Source organism: Kogia breviceps, chromosome 17 (assembly GCF_026419965.1).
Source record: "Kogia breviceps isolate mKogBre1 chromosome 17, mKogBre1 haplotype 1, whole genome shotgun sequence".
Lineage (NCBI taxonomy): Eukaryota > Metazoa > Chordata > Mammalia > Artiodactyla > Physeteridae > Kogia > Kogia breviceps.
The window spans coordinates 76,900,961-76,926,002 of record NC_081326.1 but is presented as its reverse complement, the minus strand read 5'-3'; the positions used below and the strand labels follow the sequence as shown (position 1 = coordinate 76,926,002).

The following is a 25,042-nucleotide window of genomic DNA, read 5'->3' as shown; positions in this document are numbered from 1 at the left end:
ACTTCAGACACTCATTGCACAGTGTCTGGTTGGGGCAGGTGACAGAGGGCCAAGTCTTGCTGGTCCCTCCTTCTGAACAGCGTGTGTGATGGTTTCACAGGATCGCCTGAGGGGGGGAAGTGGGGAGTTTGGGGGCTATGCTGGTCCACCAGGATGACGGCAGTGGAGTTATGTCTATGCAGAGGGTTGGGAGGAAGAGAGGGGTGCAGGGGACTCTGAGAGACCAACAGGCTGAAGGCCTCTGAACCCCGGGGGAGGAGCAGGAGGTCAGGGTTGTGGTTTAAGTTTGAGAGAAGGCACACACGTGTGCACTACTTTTCTCTCCAGAAAGGCCTAGTGAAGGGAGGGTGTGAGCAGGAGGAGACTATTGAAAGGTAGTGGGGGTTTGGGAGAAAGGGGGTTTTAGACAAGAATTCTAAAGCACATCCCCTGTTGACATGGCTGGAGAGTGGGGGGGGGGCTCTGGGGTCGGGGCTCCCTTGTGATGGCTCCACTGTTCCAGAAGAGCCATCAGCAGAAAGCGGAGAGAAGGCCGTCCCGGAATGGGGGAAGGTGGGTGTGTGGACATGAAAGGGAAACACCGAATTGCAGGCCGGTGGGAGGTCTGTGGTCACTAATTAAAGTCCACCTGCTTGCGTATTTTTGTCTTCTTCGGGGACCCTCCCACGTGTTCCTTAGGGGAGGGGGGACGCGCCGGGAGAGCTGGCCTCGGCGACGCCCATCCCTGGCCTTCCCCCAGACCATCGCGGTGATCCCCGGGCCGAGCGGGCTGCGCCCGGCCTGCTCCACGCTGGGTTCACCCCAAGGCGGACGCCCAGGGCCTGGGCCGGGTTTCAGGATGTGTGTGGCAGGGAACCGGGGCAGGAAGTACCAGCGGCTCCCAGGGCTGCGCAGGGCCGGTCGGCGCAGGCCTCCGCGCGCCCGGGGAGGCCCCGATGGACCCGGCTCCGGGCCGCCATGGAAACCCCTGCGGCCGGGCCGCTCGCCTCAAGCTGGTGCCAGGGCAGCCGAGAACAGCTAGTCCCGGGAGGAGCCTGGCTGGGACCAGGCAGCTCCGCCGGTAGGGGGACCTCGGGAGGGGCGGGGCCTCGGGAGGGTCGGGGCCTAGGGTCTGGGCCCTAGACGGGGCGGGCGGGGCCTCTGACGGGGCGGGGTCCTAGAGGCGGGGCCTTCGTGGATGTGGGCGGGTATAGTGGGCGGGGCCTTGGCCGGGGTGGGGATCCACGCGGTGGGCCCCCGGGCGGGGGACAGGTGGGGTCTAAGCCGGGCGTCGCAAGGGCTCTGCCTTCTTACGGGGAATCTCCGCTCGGGCTCCGGCCAGGGGAGGCGGCTCCGGAGGGGCAGGCGGGCTCCACCCCCGGGCCGGCCGCGCGCCCGCGCCTCCCAGTTCCCGGAGCCCGAGTAGGGACTCGAGGTGGTGGCGGCGGCGGCTCCGCTCCCAGCTGGGCGTCTGGGCGCGGGGCCAGGACGGGAGGGGAGCGGCGGCGGCGCCGGGCGGCGGATAGCGCGGAGGGCGGCGGCCTGGACCCGCCGAGCCATGGCGGCCCCGGAGCCGGTGCCGAGGCGGGGCCGGGAGCGGGAGCGGGAGGACGAGAGTGAGGACGAGAGCGACATCCTGGAAGAGAGCCCGTGCGGCCGCTGGCAGAAGCGGCGGGAGCAGGTGGGCACGGCGCGGGGGGGGCGGGGGGGGGGACGGGGAGGGGCCCTTGAGACCACGCGGGGCCGTGCGGACTCTCGGGGAGCCGGAAGGCCCGAAACCTCTTCGAAGCGTCGCGCAGGCGGCCCCCTTCTTGATGGGCCCTTGCACTCCTTTAGCCTGGCGCCCACGCCCTGGTGAGGAACCCCCGATTCCCTAAGTCTCCTCCCGAGACCACCATGCCTCTGGGACCAGCTGTTAGTTCTCTGGGGACCAGCCTCAAAAACACCGGGAACATGCCCCAGATCCCCTCAGCCCAGCCCCAGGATACCAAGCCTCTGCTCCTGGGTGCGCAGCTTCCTCCCAGAGCAGGCCAGCGCCTGCCTCACATGCTCGGGCTGCTGGAAGGGAGGTGAGCGGAGACCTAGCCCGCACCCTCTTCCTCCCCCACGCACCAGCTCACTCGGTCCCCCCCCCACCACCAGGTGAACCAGGGGAACATGCCTGGCGTCCAGAGCACCTTCCTGGCCATGGACACGGAGGAGGGAGTGGAGGTGGTGTGGAACGAGCTGCACTTCGCTGACAGGAAGGCCTTTTTGGCCCACGAGGTAAGGCCTGCTGCCCCCCACCCCCCGCCCACCCCCCCCCAGCCTGGTGACCGCCCCCCCTTCCCAGGAGAAGATCCAGGTCATGTTTGAGCAGCTGGCGCTGGTGGACCACCCCAACATTGTCAAGCTGCACAAGTACTGGCTGGACGCCTCGGAGGCCCGAGCACGGGTGAGCCGTGGGCACACCACGGGGAGGGGGCACCGGTGGGTGGGGAGGTTGTGGGCACCCACCGTTGGTGGAGCCCGTGAGCCTGCCGCCTCGCAGGTCATCTTCATCACAGAGTACGTGTCATCGGGCAGCCTCAAGCAGTTCCTCAAAAAGACCAAGAAGAACCACAAGGCCATGAACACCAGGGTACAGGGAGGGGCTGGGTCAGCGTCAGGGCAGGGTGGGGTCGGGGCGCGCTGGGGACAGAGACGGTGAGGGGGCGCTGGGCGGCCCTGGGCACAGGAGCGGGGTTGGGCTGGGGCACCTCAGGCCCAGCTGCCTTTCCTGCGCTCATCCCACGGAGTCCGTCCGCCGCCAGGCCTGGAAGCGCTGGTGCACGCAGATCCTGTCCGCGCTCAGGTGAGGGCCTGGGCTTGCCCGAGCCCCTGCCCTTGGCGCCACCGCCTCCCTGGCACCCCTGACCCAGCTCCCCCTGCTCTCCCCTCCTCTCCAGCTTTCTGCACGCCTGCAGTCCCCCCATCATCCACGGGAACCTGACCAGCGACACCATCTTCATACAGCACAACGGCCTCATCAAGATCGGCTCTGGTGCTGGCGGAGGGGGGCTGGGCAAGGGCGGGGGGCAGGGCTGGGGGACCTGTCTGGAACAGGGGCGGACGATGCCCAGTGCCCCGTCACGTTGACGCCTGCTCTTTTTCCCCTTGGTGACCGGCTCAGTGTGGCACCGGATCTTCTCCAATGGTGCGTGGGGACCCTGGGGGGACGGAGCGTGGGAGAGAGGTCCAGTATGCTCATCCTGCGCTCTCTCCGTAGCTCTCCCAGACGATCTTCGAAGCCCCATCCGTGTTGAGCGGGAGGAACCTCGGAACTTGCACTTCTTCCCGCCAGAGTACGGAGGTGAGTCTGGGAGGTCCCCCCTCACCCCCGGCATCCGCCTTACCTGCCCTGACCTGCTCTCCCCTTTCAGAGGTTGCCGATGGCACTGCCGTGGACATCTTCTCTTTTGGGATGTGTGCGCTGGAGGTACTAACCCCGTGGTCTTTGGGCCCCTCCCAGCTAACTCCCCCCATCCCTCCTGTGCTGTCCCTTCCCCATGCCTGACCTTGCCCTGCCCCCCAGATGGCTGTGCTGGAGATCCAGGCCAATGGGGACACCCGGGTCACAGAGGAAGCCATCGCTCGCGCCAGGCACTCTCTGAGTGACCCCAACATGCGGGTGAGCAGCTGGCCCTGCCTCTGCTCGCTGGCTCTCAGCGCTCCAAGGAGGGCCCGCGCGGTGCTTTGGGCAGGCCTGGAGGTGCAGCAGGTCAGGGCCGGGCCCGCTGCGCAAGCCTTCACACCACCATCCCCGCAAGGAGGGCCTTACTGAGCGTGCATGTTGAGTTGCCAATGTGAAGGCTCTGAGGGCACGTTCTAAGCACAGAGAGACCAGAGAGATACTTCCCACGTGGGCACAATTTTTATGCCCATTTTATAGATAAAGAAACAGGTTCAGAGAGGCTTTAGAGCGAGTGGTGGAGCCGGTGTTTGCATCCAGGTCTGCCCGATTCCACATCCCCACCTGAAAGCCTTAAGGAGACCAGTTAGAAAGGACGTGGTCCTATATCCTGTATTGGGGGCAAGGTGGGTGGGGAGCCGGCAGAGGGAACGCGGACGGACAGAAGCTGCAGCCACAACCTCTCTGGTCAGAGTCTGGCGACTGGCTTCACCGCATGACCTCGGGATGGGGGAGGGAAGTGACGGGGCCTGGACAGGACTGACGAGGTGGAGCCAGGATGGACCGGCGAGGCAGTGGAGGGCATGGATGTGGGGCAGGGCAGGGACACTTCAAGGTCACCTCCGGAGTCGGGCCTGACCTGAGGCAACCAGAAGAGGGGCAGGCTGTAGGTAGGTGGGCTCAGGCGAGGCTGCGCTGACCTCGAGGGCCCGTGCTGATCTTTCAGCCCTCTGCCCAGCCCCAGGGCTGCGAGGCGGGGGCTGGTGTCCTCCCTGAGCAGTGCAGCTCTGCCCGTGAATTGGGGATGACAGGGCCACCCCGCCACGGTTTTTGTGAGGGGTGCTGGAAGTAGAGCGTGGGCAGTTCTGGGCCCAGGGGCAGACTCGACCGTCCTGTTTGGAGAATCAGGTCCTGGCCTGGCTGCTAACGGGATGCCTCTGCTCTGTGCACGTTGCTCCGTGAAGGCTCCCACGGGCTTGGACCCTGCAGGGGCCCCTTCTCTTCACACGGTGTGGCCAGAGTTGGGGGGCTCCACCGACTGCAGCCCCCTCTCCACACCCCAGGAGTTCATCCTCTCCTGCCTGGCCCGGGACCCTGCCCGCCGGCCCTCCGCTCACAGCCTCCTCTTCCACCGTGTGCTGTTTGAGGTGCACTCGCTGAAGCTCCTGGCCGCTCACTGCTTCATCCAGCACCAGTGTGAGGGGCAGGCCGGCCTGGGGGTGGGCCAGGGCCTGGGGTCGGGATGCAGGAGGAGGCCCCGCAGGACCTCGTGCTTCAGGGCCCACCGCCCTGTGTGCTCCCACGGCCCGCAGACCTCATGCCTGAGAACATGGTGGAGGAAAAGACCAAGGCGACGGACCCGCACACGGTCCTGGCAGAGATCCCCCGGTCGCCCGGGCCCCCGCTGCAGTGGCGGTGAGCGGCCTGCAGCCCAGAGGCCTCCCCTCTCCTCCTGGCCACGCCCCCCGAGCCCTGCCCCCACCCCCACCCACCAGCAGTGCCGCCACCCTCGTGTTCTCCTGACACCCGTAACTAGGTACTCAGAGGTGTCCTGTCTGGAGCTTGACAAGTTCCTGGAGGACGTCAGGTGAGGGCTGGAGTGAGGCTGGGGAGTGGGCAGCCGTCAGGCCTGAGCCTCAGCCGCCACCACCCCGCACTGCGTCCCTAGAAACGGGATCTACCCACTGATGAACTTTGCTGCCGCTCGGCCCCTGGGGCTGCCCCGTGTGCTGGCCCCACCCCCCGAGGAAGCCCCAAAGGCCAAGACCCCGACGCCAGAACCCTTTGACTCAGAGACCAGAAAGGTAAGACTCCAGCCTCCACAGGCCTGCCCACTGCCCAGAGGGGTGGCCTCCCCGGCCACCCTCTCCCTTTCCTTGTCCACACCCACTGGACTCCAGAGCCTCTGGCTTTGGCCTTGGGTGTGTCTCCAGGGTTACCTCCCTGATCCGGGCCCCCCTCTCTTCCCCACTTGGATGCTGCACCAGCCCCCAGCCTGGCCGCCTCCCCCGGCTTCCCAGCCAGAATTCATGTTCTAATAGCCACAGCTGGGGGTCCTCAGTGCATATGCCCCCAACCCCCACCCCCCAACGCCCGGCACTCTGAGGCCTGGTTTTGCTGGTATCCTGTGCTTCTGCTGTCATGGCCCTGCGCACCTCGCTCCCCCCCCACCCCCTTCCCACAGCTCTCTCTTTGTTCAGGTGTTCTCCTCACCTGTGAAAACTCCTATCCATCCTTCGGTACCCAGCTTCCATATCTACTCTGGAAGTTTCCCTCAACTCGCCAGGCTCCTAGCAGTGAGATGTGCTTCCTAGGCTCCCGTTGGAGACCTTCTTCATTTCCCGTCTTCACGACCCCTTTGTGTCTGTGCCTCTTTGACACAGCATCTGCTTTTGCTGACCAGTTGCTGAGTTCCAGCTTACGTGGGTGACCTTGGCCTCCCCCTTCCCCCAGGTGATCCAGATGCAGTGTAACCTGGAGAGAAGCGAGGACCAGGCGCGCTGGCATGTGAGGGGGGCCGCCGCCCACAGAGGCGCGGGAGGCGGGAGGGGCGGGGCCGACTCCCGAGCCCACCCCGCCCTCCCGCCTCCCCAGCTCACGCTGCTCCTGGTGCTGGAGGACAGGCTGCACCGGCAGCTCTCCTACGACCTGCTCCCAAGTAGGCCGCCGGGCGGGGCCCCGGGCTGGCGGGGGCGGGGGCGGGCCCGGCGGGCGGCGCTGCGGCCTCACGCCCGGTCCTCACGCCCCCGCCGCAGCCGACAGTGCCCAGGAACTGGCCGCCGAGCTGGTGCACTACGGCTTCGTGCACGAGGTGAGGTGCGCAGCCGCTACGGCCAGCCTGGGAGGGCCTCAGGGTGGGCCGCGCCCCACCATCCCCCATGCCTCCCTCCTGCCCTGCAGGACGATCGGCCAAAGCTGTCCGCCTTCCTGGACAGCACCTTGCTCAAGTGCCGCGGAGCTCAGCCGTGATCCTGATCCCGCCTCAGCGCTCCAGCTCCCCAGCCCCCCGGAACCAGACCTGGTGGCCCCCGTGGGGCAGCTCGGCATTGGGCCCGGCGTCTGGGTGGGGGACCAGGGGCCCCCTCTGCCTGTGTGCCTGCTAGTGAGGAACCTCCCCCTTCCACAGCTTCCAGCAACCCCGCGGTGGGGCCGAGGGGGGTGGGGTCAGGCCCGTCATGGGTGAGGGGGCTGGGGCTGGGGCTGGGGGGCTGGTTAGGCCCCGCATGTCCTGAGGATCAGGATCCCCCCGTCGGCCAGCTTCCACAACTCAGCGTCCCTCCCGTACCCTTCTCGTCCACCCCCGACGCCGTCTGGTCATGAGGGGCTGCCCTGCAGGGAAACGCGGCACAGTGCTGGGGGGCTGAGGGGCGGGGGTCGGCCCTGGACAGATGCGCGCCCAGTTGCTACCGCAGAGCCACACGAGGAACCGGAATCGCCGCCTTAAACCCATGGTAAACCACCTGCAGGTGTCAGGCGTGGTGCTGGGTACTGGGCAGGGCCACGGCCCTGCAGCTCCAGGTGGCTCTCGCACCCCGCGCCCTGGCCAGTGCAGACCCTCCAAAGGGCTATTTTCTGTCCTTGTTCCCTGGCCTCGAGTGGTCAGGGGCAGGCACCCTCCCTGCTCCTCCCAAGCTCACCACCCCTCCTGCTACCTCTCTTACCTCCTCCTGGGGCAGCTGCCTTCCTGGGTCCTAAGGCTACCAGCCCCGGCTCCCTGTCTCCCCCACCCCTACGCCCCATAACCCTAGCCTCCATTCACTTGGACCACCTCCTTTCATTTTCAGATGTAGCTGATCACTCTTAAAGATTTTAAACTGCATGTATAGATTTAGCACATTCAGGTTTCTAAGCATTTCAAATGTCAAACAAGAAAAGCGCACCACCGTGTTAGTTCTCCGTTGCTGCTGTCAGGATTTACCACAAACTCAGTGGCTTAAACCAGCACCCTTAGATAGTTCTGTAGCTCAGAAGTCTGGCACAGATCCCACCAGACTAAAATCAAGGTGTTAACAAGACTGCGTGTCTTTCTGGAGGTTCTAGGGCAGAATCCATTTCCTGCTCCTTCAGGTTGCTGGCCTGCAGGTGTCGGGCGCGGCGCTGGGCACAGGGTGGGGCTTCATTTCCTCGCAGTGATGGGGCCGAGGTCCCCACTTCCTTGCCTGCTGTAAACTGAAGGCCACTCTCAGCTTCTAGAGGCAGCCACCTCCACTGGCTCACGGCCCCGTCCTCTGTCTTCAAAGTCAGAAACATCGGGTGGAGTCTGTCTCATGAACTGTGTGTCTGGTTTTCTGCAGCCAGGAAAGCTTCGTGTGGCTAGGTTGGGTCCACCCGGATAATCCAGGATGATCTCCCCATCTCGAGGTCCTTAAACTTTACCACATGTGCAAAAATACCTTTCACCAAGTAAAGTAATATTCACAGGTTCTAGGGGTTGGGACACGGACATCTTTGCAAGGGGCAGGGGGCGAGTGTCATTATCCCACCTACCACATCACCCTAGCCAAAACCCTAAACCAAAACACCTTACCCAGATGTATCAAATGAAATAAATGCACCAACACGCTGAATCTCAAGTTATCTTAAACATTCCAATACTCTTTACAAAATTATTCAAGTTCTCACACTTTTCAATTTAAAATTACAATCTAAAATAACTTACACATCTAGTTGGAAACGCTGATGCTGTCTGATTCTGCGTCATCTTAAACAGTTTGAGTGTCCAATGCATAACATTGTACCAGAGATTAAACTGAACTCAAAAGGATCAATACTATCATTGCTTCGTTTAATGCCTATGCTGAGGTTTTCACTTTAATTTTTATCTTTCCAAAGTTATATACACATTATTTTAAAAGTGGAATTTTCTTAGGCCAATAATAAATAAACAATAAATACTGTCTCTAACCCTGACCCTTTCCAAATTCAACTCTCTTAGCTGTTTCTTCAGGCATTTCAAATGCATGTTTCACAAAATTGCACGCATGCTTTTACTGTTTTTTTTAATTGGTTTTTTACATCACATGTCACCTGCTGGTGTCCTCTGAGGGGAAGGGGGTCACTGGCCTCAATCCCCTGACCCAGCGCCATCCCAGCGTGGTGGGTATTACCGCTTCATTCCCACAGGTCTCAGCAGAGAACAAGGTGTCCTAGGATTGTATTTGCCTTCTTGCACAACTTTTTGTTTCCCCTGGAGTTAATCATTGCCTTTTGAGGGGCTTAGTTTTCTACGCGTCTCATTAATTCCTCCCTAGATTCTCCCGCAGAAGTGTGAACCTACTCTCAGTCTTGAGATTTGTTGCATAGCTGGCTGCTGTGTCATCTTTTCCCGGAGCCCCCAGCCTGCCCACTCTCTGCCCCCGGCTGCTTGTTCTTGGGTTTGTGACCCAGCTGTCAGCATGGGCTACGCCTTCACCAGCACCTCCCTCCTCTTGTCTCTGGAACCCATGCTGCTTCTTCCTTCATTCACCCTGTCTGAGGAGGAACATTCTGAGCGAGGATGCACGGAGAGTCACGGGGTCATCCTGTTGGCCCTCGCTACTCTCACATCTGCTTGTTCGTGCAACTAGGGACAGCGTTGGGCTGGTGGAAGATCACTTCTTGCCAGGACTTTGAGGGTATCCTGTCACTGTCTTCCAGTCCCAAGAACTCCCATGCCTTTCTGAGTTCTGACCCTTTGTGATTTCTCCTCTCTCTCTCTCTCTCTCTCTCTCTCTCTCTCTCTCGGTCTTCTCTTTACCCAAGTGCTTTGGAAATTCTCAACGATGTGTCCTGACGTAGACCTTCTCTTTCTTTTATTTTGTTATTATTTTTAATTGAAGTATAGTTGATTTACAGTGTTGTGTTAATTACTGCTGTACAGCAATTTCTGTTATGGTTTATCATGGTATATTGAATATAGTTCTCTGCACTATACAGTAGGACCTTGTTGTTTTGATTTTTAAATATTTATTCATTTATTTATTGGGTTGCGCCAGGTGTTAGCTGCAGCTTGAGGGCTCCTTACTTGTGGCATGCGAACTCTTAGTAGCAGCATGCATGCAGGCTCTAGCTCCCTGACCAGGGATTGAACCTGGGCCCCCTGCATTGGGAGCGCAGAGCCTTACCCACTGTGCCACCAGGGAAGTCCCTGGACCTTGTTGTTTATGACCTCTTTCATCTATCGTCCAGAGGTCCCAACCCTTCAGTTCTAGGAAGTTTTCTTTGCTTTTCTGGTGATTTCTCCCCTCTCCTTTTCTGGAATGCTTACTTAGATGTTGGACTTATTTTTTGACAGGTGCAATATGTGCTGGTTAAGGGCATAGGCTCTGGAGCCATTCGGCTGCTTCCTGCTGTGTGACAGTGGTCTGTGACTCCACTTTCTCACCTGTAAAGATGGGGATAATAACGGTCCCCACTTCATGGGGTGGTTGTGAGATCGCACAAGTTAACCGTGAAAAGTAACGAGAACAGAGCCCAGCACACAAGCGCTCTGAATGCAGCAATGCCAGATTTTCACAGGGGAAGCTGCCGCCGGGGGGGTGCTTTTGCCCCCCACAATGGTGGTGGCAGGTCCCAGCCCATCCACCCCATTATCCACCCCCTCTATTATGGAGGCCTCTAAGGCTCCCGGCCGGCTCTAGCACTGGGGAGTGTTGACAAGTTGGACAATGACCCCATTGTGTGCTCTCTAGCTATATGGTTTTGTTGTTGTCATACATTCTGGAAAATTACAGCTTTATCTTTCAACCTTTCTGTTTAACTGTTCGTTTTCTGCTCATGCTTTTCATTCATAAGTGCTCTTTCTCGCCTGCTGAATGTTCTTGCTTCATAGCCTCTTGTTTGTGTTTTCGGTGCAACAGCCTCTCTGATATCTCTGAGGACACGGTTTTAGCTTTTTCCATTTTTCCTCCTCCTTCTCGCTTTATTGGCTGTGTTCCTTCTGAGGCCCTCTTCCTTTTGCTTTTTTTGTTTTTTCCTCTCCCTCAACTGTCTGGTGCTCCTGGGTTGCCCAGTTGCATTTAATCTTAGTGGCTGGGGCTTATTGCCTGGTGAGCTTTGAGATCAAGGATCGAGCCAGGCCATTCTCCTGACCACCTCCCAACTGCCAGGCTTTTCTTCTGTGTTGGGAGCTACTGCAGAGATGAGCTCTTCTCTCTGAGGATTGTGGGTGCCACATGATTGGGGCCGGACTTGGAGCCAGGGGTGGAGGTGGCAGAAAGGCGGGAATCTCACGTATATCCCCCCACTTTCAGAACAGGACCCTGCCCCCAACGGCCAACTCAACCAACCGAGCGCGCCTCTGCTGGAGCTCACCTCCCAGCCACTGCCGGTAGGGGCTGAGCCCTGGAGTCTCTTCCTTTTCACAGTTGCACTTGCGTGAACTATCTCCTGGACCCCGACCTCCAAGATGCGAAAGCAGCTGCCGCTGTCCACCTTTCTTCAGCTCCACAACATTCCACCCCTTTGTCTTCATGGGTTGCTTCCTTTATAAAATCCTTTTCCTATCATTTTAGAGAGAAGGGAGATGAGGCAAATATTGTTGGGTTTAACCAGGGGTGTCTGTATTTCATGTCAAACTCTCCCAGGATGGAGAAGAGACCTGCCTAGTTGGGGAAGACACCTTGCTGCCTCAGGCAGGCTGAAGTTGCTAAGCTGACAACCTGAGGGCCTGAGCCTCACTGAGTGAGGGTCTTGGGACTGGGTGGGCATGCAGCAAACGTCCAGGGCAGTTCAACACCAGGGATGGATACCTGGAGCCTTTAAAAAACAGTTCAGAACTAAGTGGACGCTGAGTGCATACCCTTCCCACGGGATTGGTTCAGAAGCCTGTCTCTTGGGTTGCAGTTCTACCGACTGTATGTCTGACTCTACGACGCCATCAGTGCAAAAGATGCACTGTTTTATGGATCAGTAGGAAAGAGAAAATGCGGCCATTAGGTGACAGCACACCATGCATTGGTAGGCGCATTCAGAGATGTTATGATGTAAAGATACATCTCGAAATCTGAGTCCGAAATACAGCGATTCTTTGTCACTGCTTTCAACCGCAGCCCTGGAGAGGATCGGGCCGTCTGTGCCCTGCCTCGGGTTTTCCTGCAAAGCAGGCAGAAAACTGAGCAGAGGCCGGAGGGCGGCACGGGACGAAGCGAGGGGTGGACTGGGACGCACCGAGGCCGGCGGAGGGCGGGGCTGGCGGCGAGCGGAGGGAGGGCGGCAGCGCGCGCGCCCCCGACACCCTCCGGCCCCGCCCCTTCTGCCCGCCCCTCCCGGAGCGTTAACTGTTTCTCCCCTCACCGGAAGCGCGCTCCTTTTTCTTTCCACGTCGCCGGGGGAAAGGGCCTTAATCGCGAGAGTTCCGTCCTCTTGAGAGTTCCTCCGCCGGCACCCAGATCGCGCGAGACCGCGGCAGGAGCCGAAGCGTGCGGCGCGCGCGCGGCGGCCGCGACGGGCGCAAGATGGCGACGGCGACCATAGCTCTAGTAAGTGAGCAGCCCGTGACCGCGGGCCGCCGCTCAGATGGTGGGTGCGGGTTGTCGGCCCGGCCAGGGCGCCGAGGGTCCTCCAGGGATGTGGCGGTCGCTCCGGGGCCCCGCGCGAGCTCCCGCGCGCGTCCTTTGGTCGCGCGAGGCGGGGGCGGGGCGGGCGAGAGGCGGGGGCCGGCCTGCGGCCGCAGCTTCCGGCCCGCAGATTGCAGCTTCCGGCGGCCGGCGCGGGAGGGCCTGGCGCGTTGGGGACCCGGGGCGCATCTGGGGGCCGTGCCGCGCGCCGAGCCGGGTCCCTTCGCGGTGAGGGCGGTCGACCACCTCTGTCGACGGGGTGCGCCTGTGTCCCTGACTTGAAGGCGGGGCTCCTGGGAACCGTGGTGTTTCTCCTCCCGCTAGTGTGAGAGGGGCCGCTGGGCGTGCGGGGGCCTGTAGGAAGCGATCGGGCCTGGTGAGGAGGGAGGCCTTGGCTTCTTGCGTACACAGCTGTGAATTGCTCTCCGCGGATTCTCAGCGGGGAAGAGGTTTCCAGCCAACAGGGACTCCGTCCTGCTATCCCCACTCAGGAAGGGAAGACTCATTGCATGTTTACTGAGCGATCACATTGTCCCAAGCGCTTTGCGAGGACTTGGGGAAACAGTGGGGAACCAGAGGCAGTCTTGCCCTTTTCCGGGGTCTGGTGGGCACTGGAGACCCGTTCCCACCCAGGGTGCGTGAAGTGCTAGGGGGTTGCGGGCACCTAGAGGAAGGAACCCCTCCTGCCCTGCTTAGTGCTCGCGTCCGTCTGCCACGTGGAGCAGTTAGCATAGGTGGACAACCCCTCCTCACACAGCACTTCCGTGGTCAAGTCTCCCTTCACTCTTCTTCCTCCCAGGCTTGTGCGACCGACTCCCCTCTGGGACCCTTCACACGATTCATCCGTTTCTTTACCCGCCACTCTCCCCCGACCTGTCCTCAGACAGATGTGGTGAGGTCTGTGTACGAAGGCAGCTTTTGCAGATAGATGGAGGCTGGACTAATAGGGGAGATGTCTGAGGGTCAGGAGGTGTACTTAGACTGCCTTGGCTATTAGGGTCTGATACCCGAGAGGGGGCCGAACCTGTCGCACTGGGGAAGAAACTGACCCCCAATGAGAGAGAGGCCCCAGGCTATGAGGGGGGCCCAGTGTGTGATTCTCAGGCCTAGCTAACTTCACTGTTCTCTTTCTGCCGTGTCCTGCTTCCTGTTGAAGCCACGAGAGCAACTACCTTTGTGAGAGGTACGTTAGAGAGAAAAGAGGTGAAGGTGGAGGCTTGGAGGCCCCCCAAACTCCTGGGAAGGTGTAGGAGCAGGAGAGGCCAGTGAGAGTCATGTCCCCAAGCGTCCACAAACCTGCGTCAACACCATGCCCCAGCCTTGCTCAGGGGGACTCAGCTCTGCTGTGGCACAGGGCCAGACACAGGTGGTGTCATAGTAGAGGTGGATGGGGGCACTGAGTCTAAATCCTGTAAGCTGGGGTTTTCAATAAGCGTCTTCACTGACCGTCTGACTCCTTTCAAGAGGTTAATATATGTATGTTAAAAGGCGTATGTAAACTGTAAAGGCCCAGGCTTACCTCATCAGCTTGTGGGAGTGAAGTCCAGCTTGTGGTCCAACACATTCCTCCTCCTACCTTTTGAATGGATAGGTTTCTAGAAGGGTTACCCATTTCCCTGCAGTCCTTTTGGGGCATATTGAGAGCTTGGCCTCTTGTCTTCTGGTCCATGCACGCTGAGCAGTGCTGGTTTGCTGTCCTAAGCTGTGGCTTCGGCTCTTGTGGGAGGTGGAGTGGAATGGCACAGTGATCTCGTGGGGAGGGACCCAGGAAGATACAGGAGTGCCTCTTCTGACTTGCTGCGCCTTCCACCTGGTGGCTGCAGAAACGGTCCATAGCCCCTTCCTCTGACACTCGGACTCGCCCCCACTTGGGACCATCCTCCTTGGCTTCCATGTGGCGGGAGCGCTGGGACCCTCCCCCTCCCCAGGGGCACAGTTGCCTTTCCTCCTTCTGCGGGCCCCAGCTTGCACATCCGTTCACAGAGAGGCCTCCTGGGCTCTGTGGCCCGGTGCGCCTCAGCCCCGCTCTTCCCACCCTGTGCTTGATGTTCTCCTTAGCGCTTGTTGGCTACAGAACTCGTCGCACGTAGGTGCTGCTTGGCATGTCTCTTGTCTTCTTTTGCTGCATCTGCAGTGCCCTGCATGGAGCCTGGCCGTGCAGTGGACAGCATGGCGCCGTGTGAAGGGGACTGAACGGAAGGAAAGCAGTGTCCTGCAGTGGCCCTGCTGTGGTGACTTGACTCTGGATGTTGTAATAATACTAATAGCCATTGAAACCTCTGGATTGCTTGCCATGTGCAGATAGCTTGTCTTAAGTACTTTATATGGAGCCATTCACTGAATCTTCCTGTCAGCCCCAGGAGCCAGGCCTGGAGAGCCTGAGCCTGGAGATGTTAAGTAATTACGTAACTTTTCTTTTTTTCTAGTGGAAATAATCCTTTTGCCCTGTGCTGTTGGTCATTGACAGTGCTGGGGTTTGGGGCCCAGAATCATGGGGCAGCACTGCACCCCACCCCACCATACACACACACCTGCCAGAGGGGGGTTTGCACCCCTCAAAGCACTGCTGCCTGGTGGGGGGCGGGGTGGGGGGCTTTGTGACCGCAGGGCATGCTGCATTCATTGCCAGAGGATGACAGCATAGGACTAGCTGTAATGATAAATGACAGTTTCCTTTAAGCTGTTTTAGCATCTGTTTAGAACAGATCCTAGGCTCTGTGGGACTGGAAACTTTGTTTTTGCCATGAATGGGGTAGGATGTCCTTCCTAGAGTTCCTGGTGAACTGAATTTTCCTGGGAAGTCTCTTCTGAGCTGTGTTCTGATCTCAGCACTGTCCTGGTTCCTGGGTTGGCTATTACAGTCATTTGGGGAAGTGGTTTACAAGTGTGCCCTCAAGTTGACTCTGTTCACAGGGGTCTAAAGGTTGGATTGTATCCCCAGACCTGAAGTGATCTCTTGCTGTGGGTCTTAAGAGGCAGCCTCTGCTCTGGGTGTGTTCTGGGGGCTGCCAGGGAACTTGGGGCAAAGCCAGACTCCAACCCTGTCCCCAGATGTCATGTACCCACTGGGTGAGACCTGTGTCAGCAGGTCCCCCCTTTCCTTTGTCTCTCTCTGGGGCACAGTTTCTAAGCAGCAGTGGTGCCGAGTTCAGAGGGGTTCCAGGGAGGCAGCAGGGCTGGGTCGGCCTCAGCTTCTGTGCCCAGTGGCCACGTCTCTAGTGCAGTCAGGTTTGTGCTGCTGTCTCTCCTTTGAGGCTGAAACTCCTGAGACATGCTCTGGCCAGGTTGGCCCAGCCTTTGGCTTTGTTTGTGCACGGATCCTTGAGGGTGGGCATGGCTGTCACCTGTGTTCAAGATATCTGTGGGTCTCGTCTTTGATCTGGGAGCGGGTTCCTGCTCTGTGGCATCTGAGAAGGTGGGGAAGTCTCAGGGCCCTTCCACTAAGACCCTCACCCCTGTGACGTTGCCCGCCTTCTGCCCTTGGCCTGCCACCCTTCTAAGCCCGGTCGGGAGCTTCTTCCATTGGGCTGGCTCTGCACGGCAGTGCTTCTCGGCCCCTCTAGGCGTGGCCAAGCTCTCATCTGCTCTGAGTTAGACAGCCCTGGACGGTTTGCTTGGGGAGGGAGGCTTACACACGCAGACCCCTGCCCGGCCCTGCCACTCAGAGGGCGGCCCTCCTCAGAGCTGCTTCAGGAGGGGCCTGGGACCTGCCCCAGAGGCTTGGCCAGAGACTGTTGAAGGCATTGGGGCTGATGCTGAGCTGTGGGCTGGCCCGGGCGTGTGTACAGGGGCTAAAGAGGTGCCTCTGTCTGCCTCGAGGGAGACGGCCATCTGTGCTCCGTGTCAGCTTGTCCTGCCCGGCCTGGCCCAGCCTGCCAGTAGGAAAGGAAGTGATCTTTAGGACCTCAGCTGTGTGGCCAGAGGGCACCTCTCGACCCACTCCTGCCTTTTGTTGGCCTGGGGCAGGAGCACAGCTCAGCTCTCCGCCGAGTCTCTCTGTGGGGCCTCGTCGCCAGCTCGGGGCTGCCCCAGATTCTGCTCTGGTTTCTGCCAGGCCAGCCCCTTGTGCTGGGTTCTGGGCAGCTGCAGGTGTGCTGGAGGAGTGGGCAGGGTGAGGCGCAGTGAGGCAGTGTCAGGAGTGTTCAGGGGCCGTGTCACAGCTCGCTCCTTCCTGGGCCCCTGCCGGCCTCCCTTCCTGGTCTGGGCGGAGCTCAGCTCTTAACCAGGAAAGACGAGAGAGGGCCTGGGTGGCTGGGTCTCCTGAATGTCCGTCACATCGTCTCCTTCCTGCCTGCAGCAGGTCAATGGCCAGCAAGGAGGGGGGTCCGAGCCGGCGGCGGCGGCGGCGGCGGCAGCGGGAGACAAATGGAAACCTTCACAGGTACTGACCTTAAGCATCCTCGCCCTCAGGCCCGCCTGCCCGCCTGCCCGCCCGCCCGCCTGCCTTCGCGTCCCTGGGCCCAGAGAGACCTGGCAGGGGTGGGGCGGGAGGAGCCCGAGGGACTCTTCTCCGCCTTCTGGGCAGAGATGCCTGTCCTGCCCTCTCGCCACCCAGCCTCCAGCCTGGCTGTAGCCTCCTCCTCCCCGCCTCTACTTGGCGTCCTCCCTGCTTCTGTGGTGGGTTGAAGCCTCATGTGTCTTCAGACACCAGGCAGACGGTGGCTGTGGTCAGGTGGGACGTGCACCTCAGCCGGTGGGAGCCCTTCACCGTCGGTGTCACACAGAAGGGCAGAGGTGTTTGTTCCAGGACGTGCAGGGTGTTGTTAAGAGCCAGAGATACAGTTTCACTTCAGATCTCTGATTTAAGTAAAATGTGAAAGCAGAACCATGTGTAAGTCAAAGTACAAGTCTGGGGGCCTCGGACAGGGCTTCAGGGTAGACGTGGGAGATCTTGGCCAGTTCTGGTGGCGGAGCCGGTGGTAGTGTGGGAGGGGGAGCCGGGTAAGAAGGTTCTTCACGCTTCTCCACGGCAGCGCCTGCGTCCAGAGGGTTGGGGGGCTGTTCGGCTGGGCCCCCAGCACGCTCGGGGGAGGGCCATGGCACGCAGCCTGGACCCTAGGAAGTTAGGGGGGCTGAAGCTGGTGGGCCCCTTTAGCCAGCCCTCCCCGACCCTGGCTGGCTGGCTAGCCAGCCATTGGTTGGTAGAAGGGCTTTTTGTTTATCAAGACAAAGAGGAGATTGAAAAGTTTCTAAGGGGCTGAAAGGGGGTAGCATTGGTTACCATGGTGACAGCCTGCTCTGGAGTCATAGCCCCAGGCTCTCGGGCCTCTCTCCCACTAAGGAGAACTGGGCTTGGAGCCAATGGGAAGGAGGACAGCCTGGCAGGGGCCAGACTGGGTCGCCAGGGGAGGGGCTTCCAGGGCTTCCTGCCCTTTGACCCTGTGCTGGAAATCCCACACTCCAGCTGGTCAGGATGGTGGTTCTTGGGGTTTGGGTCATCCAGCCCCTTCCTGCCCCCTTTGTACCTCTGTCCTTGCTCGTCACTCCTGTGCTGGCGACCTGCCTCTGTTCTCTGCTGTCCCTCCCGAGGCTTCATGCTGGGGGCTGCAGAATACCCCCTCTGGAGCATCTGCTGGCCACCCAGCAACTGGTGGATAGGCAGGTGTGTTCTGACTCCCGACACACATACTCTTCCGGGTCTGGTGGCCGTACTTCTCTTCCAGCCTACACAACTTTTCTTCCCCGTGCAAACAGCTTAGCAATGAGTTTTGATAGAGGGCATGTAAACCATCCTAGTAGCACCCACTGTGGTCTGCAGCAGGCTGGGACACCGCCACCAAAGCGTCTCCTCACCCCTGTGCTCGCCTAGGGTGCTGGTGGGTGTCCACGTCTGTCCCCCTGTGGCTGGCCTGCTTCTGGCTTCTCTTGCCAGGGTGCTGTGCACGGCCCAGGGCGAAGTTTGGTGGAGGTGGGTTGGCGCCCTCCTCGGGGCCGCTCTCCGGGCCGGTGCCCAGTGTGCAGGGATGGGTTACCTCCTGGAGCTGTGCTGGGAGGGAGCCCTTGCCCATACTTGGTCTTTGAGTGGCCCCTGGATCTCGTCCCGAGCAGGGAAGCTGAGTCTGTGGCCATGGCTGGGGCCATGAGAAAGTATGGGTGCCAGACAGTCCGGGAGTGAGGAGTCCCAGGACCTCCAGAGAGCCCGGACCCCCTCCCCTTGTCTTAGAGGACAGCTGAGGCCGGCTTTCTTGTGCAGCATGGGACGGGGGTTCTGGGGTCAGGCTTGCCACGAGGGCCTGGTGACTCCTGCAAGCCTGGGTCCTGCAGCTGCTCTGGGTTGGCCAAGGGCCCCCAGGTGTCTGTCATCCTCGGTGTGTGTCCTCCCGGTGGGTCCTGGAGGAGACCGGCCTGGGACAGGCATAGGGATGTCAGGTGGGCAGACCTACGTCCAGGCCAGGCGGGAGACAGTCTGTGTGAGGGCCTGTCTGCCCCTGGGAGTGGGCTGAGCTGCGGGTCACGTGCGGTTGTCGGGGCAGAAGGTGGGGTGGGCTCCTGGGGCCGTGTGAGGGAGGCCTTGAACTTGTTCTTAACGACTTCCCTGCTCCCCATCACCAGGGGACAGACTCCATCAAGATGGAGAACGGGCAGAGCACAGCCGCAAAGCTGGGACTGCCTCCCCTGACGCCTGAGCAGCAAGAGGCCCTCCAGAAGGTGAGAATGTGCGTCCTGCCTGGGGCGCTGCGGCAGGGGGAAGCCGCTGGGCGGGGGAAGGCCCGTCTCCCCGCAGGCCAGGCCCCCCAGTGCTCCTTACCACCTTCTCTCACAGGCCAAGAAGTACGCCATGGAGCAGAGCATCAAGAGCGTGCTGGTGAAGCAGACCATCGCCCACCAGCAGCAGCAGCTCACCAACCTGCAGGTGAGCTGCCTCCCCGCCCCTCCACTGCCTCCTCTGCCTTCTCTTCCTCCTCTCGTGCCTGCGGCTGTCCCCGCAAGGTGTCGTGCTGCTCGGTTTCTCAAGGACTCCTTGGGACGCCCAGGTTCCTCCCTGAGGCACGAGTGGCCCAGCCTGACCCACCTGTTGAGAGCCCCCCCCCAACCCTCCTCTGCGCCCCCCCCGCCGCCCTTCCCGAATCGGCTCCTCTTCTTGGACTTCAGACTGGTCCCGAGCCCGTGTGCCCCCAGGCGGCGTGGCTGGTGTTGCAGCCCCTAGGAGCGTTCCTCCCCACCCCCACGGCCTTGGATAAGAGCAGTCAGGCCCCCCTGTAAGGAGTTCAGTCCTCGGCTTGGGGCCCAGGACTGTGAGAGGACAGGCTGGGGATGCCTCCACGGGGCCCTGCTCTAGGCCTGTGGCCAAAGGCTGCCTCGGCTCTGGGGAAGAGGACAGGGTGAGGCTGACAGGTGCCTGGGCCTTGAGCCCCCCACCCCCCGCCCCCCTGCCCCTTAGATGTTCACGCTGCCAGGAGATGCCCTGGCTCTTCACTGTGCTCCATCCGTTCCTCCCCTCCCCTCCCCCTCCCCTCCCCCTCCCCCTCCTCCTCCTGCTCCTCCTTCTCCTCCTCCCCCCCTTCCTTCTGCCCCGCCGGCCAGGCTGCGGGGCGGGGCACCTGGGGCTCTGAGGCCCCCCTGGGCAGGTGCCAGTGGCTGGCCACTTGGCCGGCAGTGTGGGAAGGCAGGCGGGCCTCCTGGCAGGGCGGGGACTCCGGGCCTTGCCGCTGTCTGCGTGAGGTGTGACGAGAGCGGAGACTGCTCGGCTCCAACAGACTGAACTCTGTCTTTACTGTCTTTCAGATGGCAGCAGTGACAATGGGCTTTGGAGATCCTCTCTCACCTTTGCAATCGGTCAATAGACATGCTCACTTCTTCCGGGGCTCATGTCCTTAGTCAGGGCTAGAGGGGGGCAGTGCGGCCCGCGTGCTGGGGACCTTGCTCCCCGTAGCCGGCCCTGCCCGCCAGCTCGGGACGAGCGCAACAGAGCGCCAGGCGTGGCGGGGCCAGTGGTGTGGGGGGCACCCACCCCGGGACCGCCCCTGGGGAGGCCTACATCTGCTCTGAGGGCCCGCCTTAAAACTAACCGGCCAGGTAACTGCGGAGGGCAGCCGGCCAGGAGGGTAGCTGCCCACGCCAGGCCCGCCTGCACCCATGCCGCCTGCACGCACGGGGTGCACCGCCGGGCCTCCAGCTCCGTCGGTCTCCAGGCTGCTCGGGCTCCTGGCTTGGGGTCAGGCCCCCGAGGAGAGAAGGGTCTTAACTCATGGCCCCATCAAACCCTGGAGGGAGGACGGATGGATGGGGTGGGGGGCTGGGGGGACCCAAGCAAATGAGAGAGGGAAGGACAAGGACTGGGCCTCGGGCCTGGCTGTCAGCAAGGGGCGGAGGCCACGCGGCCAGGGAGCAGGCAGAGGCGGTGGTCAGAGGGGGCCAGGGAGCAGACGTAGGCGGTGGCTGTGGCCCTGGCTGCTGTCAGCAGGAGTCTGGGAAGGAGAAGCCCCTCCATCCCCCAGAGGCAGGCTGAGGAGGAGGCCAGGCCCCTCTGGGGAGTCTGAGGGGGAAACGTGGCCTTCTCTGGGGGTCATCCCTGGGCGTGCTGCTCTCGCAGGGGAGACGCAGTCCTGACCTCGAGGACCAGACAGTCCCTGTGTCCTCTCTAGGAAGCGTCTGTCTGTGGGGACAGGTCAGGGAGAGGGCTCTTGGCACACCTGCTGTTGGGGAGCCCACACTGAAGAGGAGACGTGCTCCTATCTTGGAGAACTTTGACCTGAGGGGCAGCTGGTTTCATGTCTGGGGAGCCTGGTGCGAGAGGGGACATAATTCTACTTTTGGGGGCGGTCCTTGGTCTCAGCAGGGAGCCTGAGGCCTATTTGTTGAGAGCATAGTTTGAGGAGGGGAGTCCCATTTCGGGGGGGAATTCTCATCTGAGGGAGATGTGGACCTTATTTGTAGGCCCCTTTCTGAGGGACGGGGGGCCCGGCCTATTCTAGGCCAATTGATAGATCTGAAAGAAGCTGGCCTCTGGTTATGGGGAACCTCGTGAGGGTGTGGGGCTCCCCTGTTGAGGGGCTAGAGCCAGGGCCCCGTCTCCTTTGCCTGCCCTGGGCCTGTGGTCTCCTCCCTGGGCCCAGCTCCTCCCAGTGGCCCGTGGCGTGTGGCTCTAGGACGCTCCCCACCAGGCACAGCATGTGTGAGGCGGCAGGGTGGGAACTGCCTCCGTGAGGGAATGGGGAGGTCCCTCGGCACCCCAGCGGGGAGGCGGCATGTCTGCCCGAGCAGAGCCCAGGGGCTTCTCCTTTTGGCGGCTCTGCCACCTCTTGATGGTCCCGGGGAGTAACAGCCCTTTTTTGTGAGGGTTCAGGCCCTGAGGCCCTGGGGCCCTGCGTGAGCGGCTGCTCTTCGTCTTCTCTCCAGGGAGCCCCTGTCTGGGCTCCTCCCCTCCTCCCCGGGGTCTCTTCTGGGCGGTAGCTGCCCTGTCTTCTGTCCCCTCTCTCGCCTCCACACCAGTGGGTCCCTGCAGCCTGGCGGCTCCCCCTTCCCTCTCTGTCGGAGTACACGGCCAGGACCCTGGGAGGACCTCTCAGCCCACCTGGGTGCCCGGCCCCAGACTGGAGGGCTGCGGCCCTGCCTTGCGACCACCTGTCAGCTTCGCTGTCAGTCTGCCCGGGACCTGGGTGGGCCGGGGTGCGTCCGTTTCCTGCCTCCAGGCTTGCCTTTCCTTCCTGGGGGTGGGGTCCTGCCGACCCCCACCACCCTGACTGCAGGGGCTGAGCCTGCACCACGCTGCCGTGTGGGGAGCCCTCCCCAAGCGGAGCGGGGTGGGTGGGCCAGGAGGGGAAGGGGCTGCCCAGCCTCCCACCACCCCCTCACAAGCCAGTGGCTCTCTCTCCCCTTGTGTCCCGCTCCAGATGGCAGCTCAGCGGCAGCGGGCACTGGCCATCATGTGCCGGGTCTACGTGGGCTCCATCTACTACGAGCTGGGGGAGGACACCATTCGCCAGGCCTTTGCCCCCTTTGGGCCCATCAAGAGCATTGACATGTCCTGGGACTCTGTCACCATGAAGCACAAGGTGAGGCTCCACCTTTCCTGCCTCGCCCCACCCCCGGGCTCTCCAGGCCTAACAGCGTGTTCCTGCGTCCAGGGCTTTGCATTTGTGGAGTACGAGGTCCCAGAGGCCGCCCAGCTGGCCTTGGAGCAGATGAACTCCGTGATGCTGGGAGGCAGGAACATCAAGGTGAGGCCGGGGGTGGACCTTGGGGTCAGCGTGTGGCACGGGTGTGCTCTGTGTCCAGCCCCCCCGAGGTGCAGAGCAGCCCCTCCGGGAGCCTGCAGCGACCCGGCCTAGGCTGACTGGGCGCTCTTCCTCCCTGCCCTTCCCCCAGGTGGGCAGACCCAGCAACATAGGGCAGGCCCAGCCCATCATAGACCAGCTGGCCGAGGAGGCGCGAGCCTTCAACCGCATCTACGTGGCTTCTGTGCACCAGGACCTCTCGGATGACGACATTAAGAGTGTGTTTGAGGCCTTCGGCAAGATCAAATCTTGCACGCTGGCTCGGGACCCCACGACTGGCAAGCACAAGGGCTACGGCTTCATTGGTGAGCCTGGGGAGGCGGGGTGGTGGTGAAGCCCACCCGACACCGTGGCTGGCCCTCACTGCTGCTCCCTGCTCTGCAGAATATGAGAAGGCCCAGTCGTCCCAGGACGCCGTGTCTTCCATGAACCTTTTTGACCTGGGTGGCCAGTACTTGCGGGTGGGCAAGGCTGTCACACCCCCTATGCCCCTGCTTACACCTGCCACACCTGGAGGCCTCCCGCCTGCTGCTGCTGTGGCCGCAGCTGCAGCCACAGCCAAGATTACGGCTCAGGTAAGGGCTGGTGGAATTGTGTGGGTTTGGTGGTGGGCACCAGGCTCCCCTGATCCTGTGCCGACTGGCTCTTTGGTCTTGAGTGGAGGCAGCCAGACCGGGGACTAAGCACAGTGGCCTTGGTTGCAGGAAGCAGTGGCTGGAGCAGCGGTACTGGGTACTCTAGCCACACCTGGACTGGTGTCCCCTGCCCTGACTCTGGCCCAGCCCCTGGGGGCTCTACCCCAGGCTGTCATGGCTGCCCAGGCCCCGGGAGTTATCACAGGTGAGCCTGGGTGGGTCGAGGTTTCCCTCCTTCCCCTGCCCCCTCCTCTGGGCTTGATGCCTTCAGCTGCCCTTACTGAGCTTCCTTAGTCCCCTGTGCCCTGGTCAGTTCAGCCATGCTCAGCGGTGCTGTTCTCCTTCCTGGGAGTGGTGGAGGTCGGGGGAGTGACTGCTGGACCTGGTGGGTTTGCTGCAGGTGTGACCCCAGCCCGGCCTCCCATTCCGGTCACCATCCCCTCTGTGGGAGTGGTGAACCCCATCCTGGCCAGCCCTCCAACACTCGGTCTCCTGGAGCCCAAGAAAGAGAAGGAGGAGGAGGAGCTGTTTCCTGAGTCTGAGCGGCCAGAGATGCTGAGTGAGCAGGAGCACATGAGCATCTCTGGCAGCAGCGCCCGCCACATGGTGATGCAGAAGCTCCTCCGCAAGCAGGAGGTGGGCAGCCGGGACTGGCGGGGTGGGGTCGGGCAGGGCGGTCCAGCCAGCCACAGCTCTCAGCTGTCCCCCCCCAACAGTCCACAGTGATGGTTCTGCGCAACATGGTGGACCCCAAGGACATCGATGACGACCTGGAGGGGGAGGTGACCGAGGAGTGTGGCAAGTTTGGTGCTGTCAACCGTGTCATCATCTACCAGGAGAAGCAGGGCGAGGAGGAGGATGCAGAGATCATTGTCAAGATTTTTGTGGAGTTTTCCGTAGCCTCTGAGACTCACAAGGCCATCCAGGCCCTCAATGGGCGCTGGTTTGCTGGCCGCAAGGTGGTGGCTGAAGTGTATGACCAGGAGCGTTTTGATAACAGTGACCTCTCCGCGTGACCTTAGACCCATTCCCTGGACTTGCACTTTCTCCTTGTTTCCTCTGGGTTTTATAGAGTGATCGGTGGTATCTTGCGCCCAGCCGCCCAGCCTGTGGATAAAGGTGCAGATGCTGCTGGCCCTGAACGTTCCTGATAGTGGTCTTGTGCTTATTGGGTCCCGTTGGGGCGCGGGCGCGGCTCAGGGCAAGCACCCGGGCCGTGCGGAGGCACTGGGCCTTGGCGGCCGAGACCTGAGTGCCGGGAGGAGGGTATTTCGCCGGGGTCAGCAGGGGCTGCCTGGTTACTTGGTACCCGCATGGGGCCACGGAGGAACGTGGGGGTGGCTTTCCTGCTCTGTGGGGCCCCACTGTCACCTGCGCAGGCAGTGCCGCGAGAGGGCTGGCCCAGAGCCCTTGAAGTCCCGCGACATGTTTAGGCTGTCAGGCAAATGAGCGCCGCCTTGGCCCGGCGCCCTACCCTCCGGGAGCCCACGTCCCTGTGAGAGGGGCGGCGGGCAGGATCGTGGGGTCTTGGGGCCAAGCCCGGGGAGGGGGCCTGGCGGGCGGGAAGGGCGGCAGGAAGCCTCGGTGCCGGGAACGGTTGGGGCGCTGGCGTTTGGGAGCTCAGGCTTTGAACGGACTTCAGCTCCCACCGTGCCTTGCGCCAGGGGGGAGGGAACCGAGCTTCCCGACAGACCGTGCGCGGTGCCGCTACGGGTCTTCGGAGGCACCGGCGCCGCGAGGCCTTGTGGGGGTTGCAGTTCGGGGCGACGAGGGGCGGCGAGGGCGGGCCTCGGCTTCCCGGCGGGCTGCGCGGCTGCCGGCGGTTGTCGGCGGGGCCAGTCCGGCGGGTAGTGGCGGCGGTTCCGGCTGCGGCACAGCGGCTGGTGAGCGGACGGGCCGGGTCAAGGGGGCCGGGCGGGATGCGGGGCCGCTGCCGCCTCCTGAGAGTCTGAGCGTCGGCCGGGCCGCGCCCCCCGCCCAGACCGCCGCGGTCCGAGCGTTCCGAGCGCGGGCCGGGCCCAGCGC

At 61.8% G+C, this 25,042-nt stretch overlaps 2 protein-coding genes and 1 long non-coding RNA gene across 21 annotated transcripts; 2 read left to right on the top strand and 1 right to left on the bottom strand.

The window, feature by feature from the left end:
* Positions 1 to 1,220: 1,220 nt before the first annotated feature.
* NRBP2 (nuclear receptor binding protein 2) lies at positions 1,221 to 8,539 on the top strand. Of its 5 annotated transcripts, none has more exons than XM_059043315.2 (18): positions 1,222 to 1,660; positions 2,122 to 2,244; positions 2,312 to 2,413; positions 2,510 to 2,599; positions 2,772 to 2,812; positions 2,907 to 3,001; positions 3,131 to 3,154; positions 3,227 to 3,310; positions 3,381 to 3,436; positions 3,533 to 3,628; positions 4,693 to 4,825; positions 4,942 to 5,044; positions 5,166 to 5,216; positions 5,298 to 5,433; positions 6,083 to 6,136; positions 6,224 to 6,287; positions 6,385 to 6,440; positions 6,530 to 8,539. In XM_059043315.2, exons 1-18 carry the CDS (start codon positions 1,538 to 1,540, stop codon positions 6,596 to 6,598), a joined length of 1,500 nt encoding a protein of 499 aa, XP_058899298.1. In that variant the 5' UTR covers positions 1,222 to 1,537; the 3' UTR covers positions 6,599 to 8,539. The 5 variants fall into 5 exon arrangements, with proteins under 5 accessions (XP_066873845.1, XP_058899298.1, XP_066873847.1 ...); XM_067017746.1 differs by having other exon boundaries at positions 2,757 to 2,812; XM_067017744.1 differs by lacking the exon at positions 5,166 to 5,216 and having other exon boundaries at positions 1,221 to 1,660; positions 2,757 to 2,812; positions 6,385 to 6,445.
* On the bottom strand, positions 8,199 to 12,087 carry LOC136792922 (uncharacterized). The gene is made up of 2 exons (XR_010837543.1): positions 11,903 to 12,087; positions 8,199 to 11,109 (listed from the first exon to the last, which is right to left on the bottom strand). It is a non-coding gene; the product is annotated as an uncharacterized lncRNA (long non-coding RNA).
* PUF60 (poly(U) binding splicing factor 60) lies at positions 11,848 to 24,163 on the top strand. 15 transcript variants are annotated; one of them, XM_067017748.1, is made up of 14 exons: positions 12,299 to 12,490; positions 12,965 to 13,062; positions 13,322 to 13,348; positions 16,463 to 16,546; positions 18,718 to 18,813; positions 18,929 to 19,018; positions 19,891 to 19,941; positions 21,999 to 22,160; positions 22,233 to 22,325; positions 22,474 to 22,687; positions 22,767 to 22,957; positions 23,087 to 23,222; positions 23,418 to 23,653; positions 23,734 to 24,163. In XM_067017748.1, the coding sequence occupies exons 5-14, from the start codon at positions 18,736 to 18,738 to the stop codon at positions 24,031 to 24,033; spliced, it is 1,551 nt and encodes a 516-aa protein (XP_066873849.1). In that variant the 5' UTR covers positions 12,299 to 12,490; positions 12,965 to 13,062; positions 13,322 to 13,348; positions 16,463 to 16,546; positions 18,718 to 18,735; the 3' UTR covers positions 24,034 to 24,163. The 15 variants fall into 15 exon arrangements, with proteins under 15 accessions (XP_058899284.1, XP_058899285.1, XP_058899283.1 ...); XM_067017749.1 differs by having other exon boundaries at positions 12,300 to 12,424; XM_067017751.1 differs by having other exon boundaries at positions 12,301 to 12,393.
* Positions 24,164 to 25,042: the final 879 nt, after the last annotated feature.